This window comes from Dama dama, chromosome 13, assembly GCF_033118175.1.
Source record: "Dama dama isolate Ldn47 chromosome 13, ASM3311817v1, whole genome shotgun sequence".
Taxonomy (NCBI): domain Eukaryota; kingdom Metazoa; phylum Chordata; class Mammalia; order Artiodactyla; family Cervidae; genus Dama; species Dama dama.
Window position 1 is genome coordinate 39,953,435 of NC_083693.1, and position 14,424 is coordinate 39,967,858.

The following is a 14,424-nucleotide window of genomic DNA, read 5'->3' on the forward strand; positions in this document are numbered from 1 at the left end:
ATTTTCTGTTTTTTAGCTCCCTTGACCTGTGTTCCCTCTCTTGCTGTCTTCTTTTGTGACCCGATGACTTTTTGGGACAGCATGCTTTGACTTCTTTATTCTAAGTGTATCTACTATAGGTTTTTCTTTGGGAAATATATTTATTGGATTCTGTTTTTTTAATTAGTTAATTTTAATTGGAGAATAATTACTTTACAGTATTGTGGTGGTTTCTGCCATACATTGACATGAATCAGCCACAGGTACACATGTGTACCCCCATCCTGAACCCCCCTCCCACATCCTTCCCCACCCCATCCCTCTGGGTTGTCCCAGAGCACTGACTTTGAGTGCCCTGCTTCATGCATCAAACTTGCACTGGTCATTTATTTTACATATAGTAATATACATGTTTCAATGCTATTGTCTCATATCATCCCACCCTCACCTTCTCCCATGTAGCCCAAAAGTCTGTTCTCTACATCTGTGTCTCTTTTGCTGCCTTGAAAGAGACACATGTACCCCAATGTTCACTGCAACACTGTTTACAATAGTTAGGACATGGAAGCAACCTAGATGTCCATTGGCAGATGAATGGATAAGGAAGTTGTGGTGCATACTACATTCTGTTTTAAGTTGATAAGTTTGACAGCATACAGAAAATTTATGCAGTTGTCCCTCAGTATCTGTGGGGGACTGGTCCTAGGACCTGCTGTGGATACCAAAATTCACAGATGCTCAAGTCCCATCATTGGCACTCCATATCCTTGGTTCTGCACCTGCAGACTCAATCAACTACAGATTGTGTAGTACTATAGTAGTATTTATTAAAAAAAAAAACTTGCATGTAAGTGGACATGCACATTTCAGACCTGTGTTGTTTAAAAGTCAACTGTACTTTAACTCCTCCTTCCTCATATTTCAGGTTATTCATGTTACAGTTCACATATTTTATAGTGTTCATTCAATAACAAATTTCTGTGGTTATGGTTGTATCTACTACATTTGATTTTTAACTTTCAAACTAGCTTGTAAGTGAATTTTATGTATCACCATTATAATACCAGAGATTTGATTTTGACTATATGGTTAGCATTACCAGTGAGTTTTACACATCCATATGTTTTTATCTTATTAATTATCACCTTTTTCTTTAAACCTGAAGAATGCCCTATAGTATTTCTTGTAAGGGAGGTCTAGTGGTGATGAATTTCCTCTGCTTTTTTTTGTTTGAGAAAGTCTATTTCTCCTTCATTCCTGAAGGACAGCATTGCTGAGTACAGCATTCTTGGTTGGCAGTTTTTTCTTCAATATTCTGAAAGGCTGTGCCATAGGCTGGGCTTCTTGATCAGGCTGCTGGCTGTGCTCTGATATTGAGCAAGATTGCTGGCTGGCCTCTCTGGTTGGGTGCGGTCTCCCGTTGTATCTCACAATTGGGTGGGTCTAGAAACTGTCTCTCTGGTTGAGAAGAATTTTGTCTGGGCTCCATTATAGGGTGGGGCTGCAGGCTATGCTCTGTAGTTGAGTTGGACCATAGCTGGGTTCTGAGGTTTCCCAAGGTTACTGTTCAGTCTTTTTGGTTATGTGGGGTCAGAGGCTGAGCTCAACAGTTGGACATGGTTGCTGGCTTGACTCTTTGCCTGAACAGGGCTGTAGTTTGGACTTTGTAGCTCCCTAGGTTCCACAGCTGACCTTCCTGGATGGTCAGAAATGAAGGCAATGCTGAGCAAGAAGGCATGGATGATGACCTGCTTTCCTGCCCAGGTTGCATGGTAAAATAAGCTCTATAGCTGGTACAGCCTGGGGACCCTAAGCAGCAGAACTGCCAACTGAATTCCCTGACCAGATGGGGCTACAGCTCAACTTCATATATGGGCAGAGCTGCTGCCTGGGATCTCTGCTTGGGCACCATAGTAGCCAGGAGCACAATCCCACAAGATCTGAGTGCTGAAGCACCACACTCCCCCTTTCTATTTGCTCCCCAGTGGTCAAGCCCTGCAGATTCCCCCAGTAATCTTTGTTTGGTGAGACCAAAGTGGAAGTGTCCCACAATGCTGGGGGAGCTAGATGTCCATTTGGGCTCCTTCTTAGTACTGGAGAAACCACAGGCTGGGGTTGGGGTGGGGGAGCTGCATATAGCACTGTGCTGGCCTGTGGAAGCACTTCTAGGTCTCTGAAGTCCAGAGGGGGATGCTTCAGTCTTACTGGGAGTGGTCCTGTGGCCAGCGTGTAGCTGCTCCTCTTACCCTTCTAATGTGCTACTTCTTGGTCTCTGAGGTCCAGGGTGGATGCTTCAGGCTTACCAACTTTCTTCATTCTGAGTTTTCACAGTGGTTCTTGTCTATGGATAGTTACTATCTGGGCTTCTAGTGAGGCCATCTGTTTGATGGCACAGTAAGTTCACAAGCAATGAATGAAGACCTTATAAGCAGAGCATTTACTACAGGGAATCAACACTGATCCTGACAAATAGGAGTATCATCTACAGCACTGGAATCCGTTTCATAGTACAAGATGGTTGGCTGTTCTTTAGTATATTCCACCCATACCTCAGAAAAGTTCTGGAAGCCAAAAAAGCCAAGATTAAGGTGCCAGCAGGGTTGGATCCCTCTGAGGCTTTTTTTTTTTTTTTTTTTGGCTTCCAGATGACTGTCTTCTTGTTACCTCTTCATATGGTTGTTCCTCTATGCAGGTGCCTAATGATTTTATCATCTACCAAGAGCTTTTACAACTAAAAAAGTCAATACCTCCAATAGGAAAATGGGCAAAGTACATGAAAAGGCAATTCACAAATGACTGAGCCACCAAGGAAGTCCTATTAAAATGGCCAATGAACATTTTAAAATGTGCAGTATCACTACTAATATAAAGAAATGAAATATTTTCACCTCTCAGTCTGGCTAAGACTCAAAAGAATGATGCTATTCAACACTGTCTAGGCTGAAGATACAAGGACATACTCATATGTAATCTCTATGTAGGACAATTTGGCAATTTGGATAAAAATCCTTAATACACATTCTTTGACCCCAAAATTATACTTCTCTAAGTTTAATAGAAAACAATAATCAATTATAGGGAAAGATATTCTTTACAGTGTTATCTATAATAGTAAAATAGTAGAATAAACCTATTTAAGTAATAGGTCACCTGAAGCAAATCACCTTAGGCTTCCCAGGTGGCGTTAGTGGTAAAGAACTGGCCTGCCAATGCAGGAGACATAAGAGATGTGGGTTTGATCCCTGGGTCAGGAAGATCCCCTGGAGGAGGGCATGGCAACCTACTCCAGTATTCTTGCCTGGAGAATTCTTGTGGACAGAGGGGCAAGGCTACAGTCCATAGGGTCACAAAGAGTTGGACATGACTGAAATAACTTAGCACACACGCACGAAGCAAATCATTGCTACATAATTAAATACTTGGAAAGCCAGTAGAAATTCATTTGCAAGTTTCTGTTGATTTGGAAAAACAGAAATTAAAAAGTATGATGAAAAAAGTATGACATAAACAGTATGTATAAGTATTACAATTTGTTTTCATAAAATAACCACATATATGTACACCAAAACCAAAATTAAAACCAATGATTATCTTTGGCTGGTGGGATTAAAGACAATGCTTGTATATTAAAAATGCATTGTGAACTTCCATGTTTCCCAAATTGTTGTAGGAACTCCTACAGTGCAATGGTAAAAATACAAATAATTCAATTAAAAATAGGCAAAGCACCTGAATAGACATTTTACCAAAGAACAGATACAAATGGCCAGCAGATATAGGAAAAGATGTTCAACATCACTAAACATCAAGGATATACAAATCAAAACCACAATGACATACTACCCGATACCTGTTAGGACGGTTATTATCAAAAACAAACAAAAAAGAAACCCTAAAAACCAAGAAATAATATCGGCAGGATGTAGAGAGAAAAGTGAAACTTGGTACATTATTGGTGGGAAAGTATATTTGTATAGTCACTATGAAAAACAGTAGAGTATTCCTCAGAAAATTACAAACAGAAACACCATATGATCTATCAATTCCACTTCTGGGTATATATCTGAAGGAAAATAATCACTATCTTAAAGAGATACTTGTACTCTAATGTTCACTGCAGCATTATCCAGAGTAGCTAAGTGTCCATCAACAGATGAATGGATAAAGAAAAGTGGTAAAGTTGTATATAGGGCTTCCCAGGTGGCTCTGGGCTTCCCGGGTAGCTCAGCTGGTAAAGAATGTGCCTGCAATGCAGGAAGATACCCTGGAGGCTACCTACTCCAGTATTCATGGGCCTCCCTGTTGACTTAGATGGTAAAGAATCTGCCTGCAATGTGGGAGACCTGGGTTCAATTCCTGGGTTGGGAAGATCCCCTGAGGAGGGCATGGCAACCCACTCTAGTATTCTTGCCTGGAGAATCTGCATGGACAAAGGAGCCTGGCAGGCCAGAGTCCACGAGGTTGCCAACAGTTGGACATGACTGAGTGACTAAGTACACACATACAGATGGCTCAGTGGTAAGGAATCTGCCTACCAATGCAGGAGATGCAAGAGACATTGATCCCTAGGTGAGGAAGATCCCCTGGAGGAGGAAATGGCAACCCATTCCAGTAATTTTGCCTGGAAAATTCCATAGAGTTGGACACAACTGAGCACACCTGCAAAGTGGTGTGTGTGTGTGTGTAAAATGAAATATTATTCAGCCATAAAAAATAAGGAAATCCTGCAATTTGTAACAATATGGGTTGCCCTTGAAGGCATTATGCTAAGTGAAATAAGTCAGACAGTTAAAGGGCAAATACTGTGTGGAATCTTAAATAGTTGAACTCTCAGAAACAGTAGAATGGTTGCTGCCCAATGCTGGGGGTAGGTAGGGGAAATGGGGAGATGTTGGTTAAAGGGTACAAACTTACATTTGTAAGATGAGTAAGTTCTAGGAATGTAACATACAGCATGGTGACTAAAAGCTACAGTACTGTACTACATACCTGAAAGTTGCTAAACAGTAACTCTTAAATGTTTCAATATACACACAGAGCAAAAGTTAATTATGTAAGGTGATGGAGCTGTTAACAAACAGTTACTGTGGTAATCATTTTGCCCTATATATATATGTGTAACAAATTATCACGTTGTACATCTTAAACTTACACAATGTTATATATGTCCACCCATATCTCAGTAGAGCCAGAAAAAAACTGAATTGCAGCACTTCAGGACTGATGCATTTCCTGGGCAAATTTCAAACCAGTGTTTTTTCACATTGCAATCTGCTTCTATCCTATACACAATACTGCTTTCCTAGAACTATGCTAAACACTTGAAATTGCCAATATTTGCATCTTACAAAAATATTCCAATGTTTTATAGCCAAAAGATACTATTTGGATATTCTGGTAAAGGTTTTTTTTTTTTTTTAAATTTGTTTTTGTAAACTAGGACCTTGTAAAGTGTCTGGCATAAAGTGAGTACAAGTGGCAATATTTTGAGGTGATAGATATTTCTGAGGATCCCTTAAGGCTAGAAACTTGACTGAACCATCTAAAATAAGGAGAATAAATACTGTTATTACCTCATCTCAGTTAGACACCCCCTTGCCTCTTCCATGCCAGATAAGGAGAGAAAAAGGACATATGCCAGAGTGATGTACCCTGTTCCTGCTCTACCTTAGTGGCATAGGCAAGAGACCAGTGCCAGAAACTGTGCTGGAACTCTTCCCTCACAACTTTACAGTGTTAGAGATTTATAAACTGACAAAAAAGGCCCAGGTTGTAGGAGGGAGTGGAGTGAGATTTCCTGTCAGTTCATATTTGAGAAGGTGAGAAAGAAAGCATGAAACTATTTACACATATTCTGTTTGCTTCACTAGGAAGATCTGAGATAAAGTTTGTGGTCCTACACATAGGGCTCATCAAGCCAGCTAACAATGCATTATCTATAAGAAAACAATATTTACCAAAAGTGGTACAAGCCAGATAAAGGGTGGCATCGTTTTGCTCTGAAGCACTGTAATTGCCTATCATCCTTTTTAAGCTACATGCCTAAAAAGGAATTACATGAATTATTTGGTTTGGCAGATCATCACTGCTATTTCCCCCCACCCCCCCAATAACCTTTTTTTTTAAATGAAGGATCTGGTAACTATAATAATAAGTGTAAAAATGTAGGTACTTTCTCCTGGCAGGCCCACTGGAATTGCACTGAAGCATCTGGCTGGCCTTCTGCCTCACTGTAGCTGAGCTGTCTGGATGACGAGAATGCAGGGCTGCTGCATCACACAGTAGCCCAAGGGAGGATGCTGGGACTGAACGGCATTTATCAGCAGGGAGGGCCAGGTTCTACAGACCAAAAGGACATGGGGAAATTGAATGAGATCAAGCAACAGGGAGAAAGGCCAGGGAGGGTCAAAGTCAAGTGCTGCATGATAAATGGTTTGTGGACCCAAAGGGCCTGCCTGGTACTCTGGAGCAATAAATATGCTTGGGGAGAGAGGGAAGGCAGCTGCAAGGGACAAGTTAACAAAGTAATCAAGGGTAAGAAAGATCCTGAATGAAACAACTGTTTCCAAGAAAGCACTACAAGAGACCAGATGAAATTTATGAACTGAGAAAGAAGCGAATGCAGAAGAGGGCATTCTCTTTCTCCTATTAACCTACTATAAGCTTCAAAGAGTAACAAATTGCATGGGTTTTGAGAGTCAGAGATCAGTGCAGATCACAGAGGAGTTTCTGCTAGGTGGGACAGGTAATTGATTAACACCAGATGGAATCCTGTTGGGAAATTAAATGTCCTATCTGATTCCAGATTCACTAGGGAAAAAGAATTTGAATGTCAAGAGTAGGAATAAATTTCCCCGGAAAAAGGTGACTGTGGAAGGAAGCAGGATTGACCTTGGACAGGTGTTAGAAATTGCCACATTTGTGTAGTGGAAAATATACAGCTGTTAGAAGTCCAGATAGACCTGAGTTCCAGTCTCAATTCTCCTACTTAAATTTTAAACTTATTCATTACATAACCTTGGGCAAAGCACTTAACCCCACTGAGCAATTTCCTTACCTACAAAGTTTGAACAACAGACTGGTTCCAAATAGGGAAAGGAGTACGTCAAGGCTTTACATTGTCATCCTGCTTGTTTAACTTATATGCAGAGTACATCATGAGAAATGTCAGGCTGGATGAAGCACAAACTGGAATCAAGATTGCTGGGAGAAATATCAATAACTTCACATATGCAGATGACACCACCCTTATGGCAGAAAACAAAGAGGAACTAAAGATCCTCTCGATGAAATTGAAAGAGGAGAGTGAAAAAGTTGGCTTAAAGCTCAACATTCAGAAAACTAAGATCATGGCATCTGGTCCCATCACTTCATGGCAAATAGATGGGGAAACAGTGGAAACAGTGGCTGACTTTATTTTTGGGGGGCTCCAAAATCACTGCAGATGGTGACTGCAGCCATGAAATTAAAAGACACTTACTCCTTGGAAGAAAATTTATGACCAACCTAGATAGCATATTAAAAAGCAGAGACATTACTTTGCCAACAAAAGTCCATCTAGTTAAGGCTATGGTTTTTCCAGTAGTCATGTATGGATGTGAGAGTTGGGACTATAAAGAAAGCTGAGTGCCAGAGAATTGATGCTTTTGAACTGTGTTGTTGAAGACTCTTGAGAGTCCCCTGGACTGCAAGGAGATCCAACCAGTTCATCCTAAAGGAAATCAGTCCTGAGTATTCATTGGAAGGACTGATGCTGAAGCTGAAACTCCAATACTTTGGCCACCTGATGCAAAGAAATGACTCATTTGAAAAGACCCTGATGCTGGGAAAGATTTAAGGCGGGAGGAGAATGGGATGACAGAGGATGAGATGGTTGGATGGCATCACTGACTCAATGGACATGAGTTTGAGGAAATTCCAAGAGTTGGTGATGGACAGGGAGGCCTGGCATGCTGCAGTCCATGGGGTCTCAAGGAGTCAGACACAACTGAGTGACTGAACTGAACTGAACAAAGTCTGAATTAGAAATCCTACACTTACAGGGCTGCGAAGCTTCTACTACAATACTTTACTCCCCTTCATGGATCACAGTCTTGTGTAATTCAACAAAGCTATAAGCTATGCCTTGCAGGGGCACCAAAGACGGATGGGTCATAGTGGAGTGTGTGCGAGCTAAGTCGCTTCAGTCGTGTCCGATTCTTTGTGATCCTATGGACTGTAGCCCACCAGGTTCCTCTGTCCATGGGATTCTCCAGGCAAGCATACTGGAGTGTGTTGCCAAGTCCTTCTCTAGGGGATCTTCCCGACCCAGGGATGAAACCCACATCTCATTATGTCTCCTGCATTGCAGGTGAGTTCATTACCACTTAGCATCACCTGGGGCAAAACTACAGAGGATCCAAAGGATATCATTGTCCTCTAGGGTTTTCACACTTTCTGTGTGAGTGCTAAGTAACTTCAGTCATGTCAGACTTTTTGTGACCCTATGGACTGTAGCCTGCCAGGCTCCTTTGTCTGTGGGATTCTCCAGGCAAGAATACTGGAGTGGGTTGCCAGGCCCTCCTCCAGGAAATCTTCCCAACCCAGGGACTGAACTCTTGTCTCTGGCATCCCCAGCACTGGCAGGCTGGTTCTTTACTACTAGTGCCACCTGGGAAGCCCCTAAAAGATTCTTCCTTTCCACACCGGGAGTCAAGAGTTCTTTGTCATAGTGGAGAGTTCTGACAAAATGAGGTTACCAACTCAATGCACATGAGTTTGAGCACACTCTGGGATATACTGAAGGACAATGAAGCTGCCATACTGCACTCCATGGGGTTGCAAAGAGTCAGACACAACTTAGCAACTAAACAACAACACAATACATTACTAATAATGGGTGCTACAATTAATGATAGCTATTATGAGTAGTTAGAATCTGAACCAAATTTATAAACAGAGATGACCTGAGATACAGGAATTCTTACAAATTCCTTGAGTTGGAAAGAGTTGACAGTAAAAACAGTTACAAAAAGTTTGGAAACTACCTATTCTAATGTTGAATATTAAATATCAAGAATGACAGATAAGCTTTAACTATACTACTTTTCATTAATAGGATTTTCCTTCTCTCTACAAAATGTGGTATATTTTCTATCAGGAAGTTGTGGATGGTATTAGAACACTTGCCATCACATGGGCCCTGAGAATTAAAATTATTTTAAAATAATTTTTTTAAACAAACAAGTTTTAAGAAATCTAGAAATTTACCTGATGAGGTCCTGAACTCGACTGTTAAAAGCATCACCTTGTGAGGGTTTGCTTTTCATTTCCTGTGTTGATATTTTTGGTGTAGTTGGCTGGCTGTTTCCATCTGGTCGATTGGCAATCAGGCAGCCAAAAACCGCAGCACTGACTTTGAGAAGTCCAGTTGTCAAGCCTTCGAAAACTTGCTTATTTGTATTTCTTCCCAAAATAGCATTATTTTCATCTGGAACATAAACCTAGATGGAAAAAATACAGTATTGTATTTCAATAAAACCACCAAAAATAAACAGAGATGATACGGAAAATTTCTGGAATCATAAATAATTCTGAAATTCTAGAAATGCTATTTGAATGTTTGAGTACTGGTTCTAAAGTCAGACTGGCAGTTCAAATCTCAATTTTGCCCCTAGTAGCTAGGTGTCCTTGGGCAGGTCGCTACTTCCAATTTTCAATTTTCTCATAAAAAAGGGATAATGACATTACTGATAACATAGGGTTCTGATGAGCACTAAATGAGCTAATAACATAAAACACTTAGCTCATCCTAAGCATACAATAAGCACTCAATAAATATTACCTATTCAACTGAATAAAGTACTAAAAATTTGTATAAACTCAGAAAACAAACCACCTAGTTAACTGGTAGCACTGTTAATGGGAAGCACACTGACTGAAACCGCCCATCCTGGTCAGGCACCACAGGAACCACGTGTGTGCGTCATTTTACAACAGGAGGCCCTGGTGAGGAGCACGGAACTAACAAGCCAGCACTAACTGGAAGAGTTCAGGAAACACCACGTGTCCAACCACCTCCCAGCATCCTTCTTGCTGGCCTCCATCTTGGCTGAGCAATGCGTGTGTCACCAGGAAGGACTCTGAGTCAGAATGACTGGCCAAAGACAACCCAGAGACTAATCCCATCCCCACAAAACCCGAGACTGCGAGCCACGTGGCAGAGCTGTTCTCCTGGGTTCCCTGACCCTGCTGCTCTCCACCGGGGTGTCCTTTCCCAATAAAGTCTCTTGTTTTGTCAGCACATGTCTCCTCGGACAGTTCATTTCTGACTGTTAGACAAGAGCCCACTCTTGGGCCCTGGAAGGTGTCCCCCCTCCCACAACAGCACTGTTTCTTGTCAAAGTAGATTTTTAAAACATCTAATCTAAATTCCTCTATGAGGAAAAAATTTGCATTTCTTATTACAAAATGGTAAAATATAATAGTATTTCCCCTAATACACAGGATCATATTGAGCTGTTTACTTATAGTTTACAGGAAGTAATATGGCTTTTAAAAGTTGGACAAGGGGTCAGAACTTGGGCTTGGGTTGTAGCCCCAGCTATATGATCTCAGACATGTTCCTTAACCTTTCTGTGTCTCAGTTTCCTGAACTGTTCAATGAAGATAATCACAGTATCCAATGAATCAACATATGTAAAGCCTTAGCACAATGTCTGGCTCACAGGTAAGTCCCACAGAAGTGTCATCTGCTACATCCAAAAAGAAGGAGCAACTGCTGCTCTTACTATGATTCCTACTATTACCAGGAGTAAATACAACTGGGTATGAATAGCAGCTCTCACAGAGAAGGATGACTGGAAGCACAGTGGCTAGATATGTAATTACCAGACTGGAAACTCTGTGCCTTGGTGTGTGATATTGGCTACTTAAGGGTTCACTCTTCCCAGGAGCAGAGGCTCCTGAAGACCTTGCTACCAAGAAAGGGGCAGAGACAACAGGCCAGAGATGGGGAGAAAGAAAGTTTAAACGTCAAATCAGACAGCTTTGTGTTCAAGTTCCAGTTCCTCCTCTAGCAGGTCACATGATTTTAGGTAAATACTTCATATTTATAACTCAGCAAATCACCATAAAGGCACAACTTTCCTTTTCTTTTACAAACTACAGAAAGAATACAAGAAACACATTTCTGGGTAATGTCAGGGTTCTTCATACATCACAAATTTTCATATTCCTTTCATTTCAAAGACCTTGTACTGATACTAAACATGTCAAATAAAACACTATACATGTGCTATTAGCAATCTTTCCCTTTTCTAGAAGCATTTTTACCCAGTAATCAGATCTTTTAAAAATATAGTTGAGAATCATGAAGATATTAAAGACTTCTGAGATACCAAAATTAATGTCATTTATTTAATCACCTGCTCATCTAAAATTTGAATATCCAGTATGTCCATGGTCAAAGAAACAGAGATTCTCTGCTTACTGTAAGGTCATTTAGACTCTGTAGACTCTGATTTTACAAATAAGTGTAGCAAGCTGTGGTTTACTGGTTTATAGCTGAACAGAAAGGACAATATGAAAGAGAAGTGGTGGCCATTGTAGGTAGGTGTACCTACCTACCACTTTGTAGGTAGCAAAGTGAACATGAAAGTTACTCGGTCATGTCTGACTCTTTGCAAGTCCATGGACATGGAATTCTCCACACCAGAATACTGGAGGGGGTAGCCTTTCCCTTCTCCAGGGGATCTTTCCAACCCAGGGATAGACACAGCTCTCCTGCATTGCAGGCGGATTCTTCAGCAGCTGAGCCACAAGGGAGGCCCAAGAACACTGGAAATGGGTAGCCTATCCCTTCTCCAGTGGATCTTCCTGACACAGGAATCGAACTAGGGACTTCTGCATTGCAGGTGGATTCTTTACCAACTGAGCTATCAGGGAAGCAAAATATAACACTAATTCTTGAAGCACAAGAAAAAAAAACAGATATAAGAATACTAAAGGCTCTGCAATCTGAGACTCATTGCTTTTACTGGACTCATTTTTTTTTTTTTTTTGCACTGAAATTATTATTTACTACAAAACAGTATAACTGTTTATGCTCAAAATGACAACCTTCAGGTATTCAAAAAAAGGCTAAATTATGAGCCACAACTTATTTGGGTGGGTGCAGAGAAAAAAATGATGAAAACTAACATTTTTTAGGGTTTTCTTCTATGCCAAGTACTTAAGCATTTTCCTTATACCATCACATTTAATTTTTGCAGATTAACATCTCAAAGCTCAGAGATAGCAGTCAACACATCCAAGTTTCACAGCTATAGTTAAAGAGCTGGGATTGGAACCTTAGTTTGTTAGACTCTAAAGCCACATGCTTTCTCTCACCCCACACCGACTTCCCATTGGCCATCTCTTTTTCCGAGAATTCTGGAGAAACTGCCTCTAGTGGAAGGAGGTGAAAACTGATCATGGGTCAAACACTGCCTTTCTGATGTCTCTTCCATTAACAGTTCTTACTTAATAAGAACTTTACTCGTGACCAAGGAGCATGAAAACATTTTATTTAAAGACTTCTGTAATAATTATGAATGCAATATACTAAGCCTCTTATTCAGAAACCATAAATGTGGTGCAAGGACCAAATGTAACTTCTTCATCAGTCCCCTAAAATAAGTTCAATCAAGGTCAAGTAAATCAGATATATGTTTATACTATTTTTATATTTTTTGTCCACAGCTGACAACTTCTGATTTTTCTATTCCATTGGGGATTTCTGCTTAATTTTAGAAACACCATTTTGCCAGTTTCTTATAAAGTAAACAGAAATGGAAAAACTTCTCTAGCAATCTGCCAATTATATGAAGAATTCTTGTGGCCTGCAGAAGCCAAGGAGCTCTCCTCGTGGTTAGGAGTCAAGCCTCCCTTGTTAGGCTAGTCATGGTGAACCCTGGGACCAGGGACCTGAGTCCAAAGGCTCTCATTGTACTGAACAGTCTTTTATTTTTCTCACCCTGATTTCTTATTTTCCAACAGTCTAAGCCCCTCACCTCATCAGGTTTCCCCCCCAAATCTGTTTTTCTCTCTAATTTCCTCATTTAACACTGATCCTTTCACTGTTGAGAATAGTTTTCTTTTGCTTGTAACCTTTGGTGAAGACTTTGTCTCATCAGGACATCATTTTACTCAAATGGTCACAGAAGTTTTCCCCATCCTTCTACATAGATTTTTCTTCTGCCGGTTTAAATCACTTTACTGAAATGTTTTAATAGGAAACTGAAGTTTCACCTAAGAAAGAATTTCAAAACTGCCCAAATTAAGGTATGAAAGGGCTTATCTTCAGTTAGACAAAAAGTTCTTTCTAGTCTTCAAGAATGAGACTTTGATAAAGAGAAACTTTAAGGAGAAGGTATCTACACTGTAAAGGATATTCTATCCAGAGCAGTACTCTGTACTGTTGTCTTTTGTCTAGCTGGGTATCACTGTTACTTGTCAGAGGTAAAGTAACTCATTAGCGGCCTGCTCTTCTGGGACACTTAGATGAAATGCATATCTAGAGTTCTGATATATGCTTATATACACTAACACTTGAGTTTGAACTTCCTTCTAACACCGCTGCTGGGCCAAGGGCACACGGCAAGTTCAGAGGCCTGTCCTTTAGGAAAGGTGTTCTGGCAACATCCTCCCCTCCCCCTGCCCACTGTCTATTGCACACCTGGTTTACCTGAGTCTGGAACACATTCCATCCTGGGGTGGGTGGTCTGTGGAGGGCAGGGGAAGGTTACCTTCCCAGCATGTAGCCGTGCGTGTGAGTTTACCACCTGCTGTAATGTGCCAGGCTTGGCCTGGGAAAAATCAGAGCTATGTAGCTTTTGGCTCCTCTCAATCTGTCACTTCTGAGGCAGAAATCTAAAAGCCACAGTTTCTCTTCAATGGATGCAGGGTATTTCCTTTAGTCTATTTCTTTAGGATACACTGGTGTGGTCATTATCTCACTCTCACAGTAGCAGCAAACTAGAAGTTGATTTCATGTACATACACTTATTAAATTTCTCCTTCCTCTCAAAAAACATTTGGCCCTCTCAAAATCTGCTGGTATTTCATATAGTTTTAGATTTAGAAAGAAACTTAGAATCAGATTTTTTTCATTTTATATTTGAGGAAATCATGGTCCAGGGGAGAAAGAGACTTGCCTGAAAAGAAAGAAACCATCAGGGCTGGAATAAGTACTGTTCTCTAAACCTACTCCAAGGAGAAACCCAATATCTATAGGGCCAAGCCCTGAAGCAAAGTGTTTTAGCAAAATTAAATTAAAAGTCACTATCACTTTTAAAAGATGAGTTCATATTCTTCCCCACCCCAATACCTCCTCTTACCAAGTTTCAAAAACTTCCTACATTCTTTTTTGCAACCCAGAAAGATGCTTTTATTAGTAGTATAAATCTATCCCTCTGTAATATGATC

General features: G+C 40.6%; 1 protein-coding gene across 5 annotated transcripts in view; it reads right to left on the minus strand.

Annotated features, from left to right (window-relative positions):
- SCAPER (S-phase cyclin A associated protein in the ER) overlaps positions 1–14,424 on the minus strand; it is a 396,679-nt gene that overhangs the window by 66,503 nt on the left and 315,752 nt on the right. For all 5 annotated transcript variants that reach the window (XM_061158921.1, XM_061158918.1, XM_061158919.1 and 2 more), the window contains one exon: positions 9,229–9,461. In XM_061158921.1, coding sequence (XP_061014904.1) covers positions 9,229–9,461 — 233 coding nt within the window. The remainder of the gene's footprint in view (positions 1–9,228; positions 9,462–14,424) is intronic.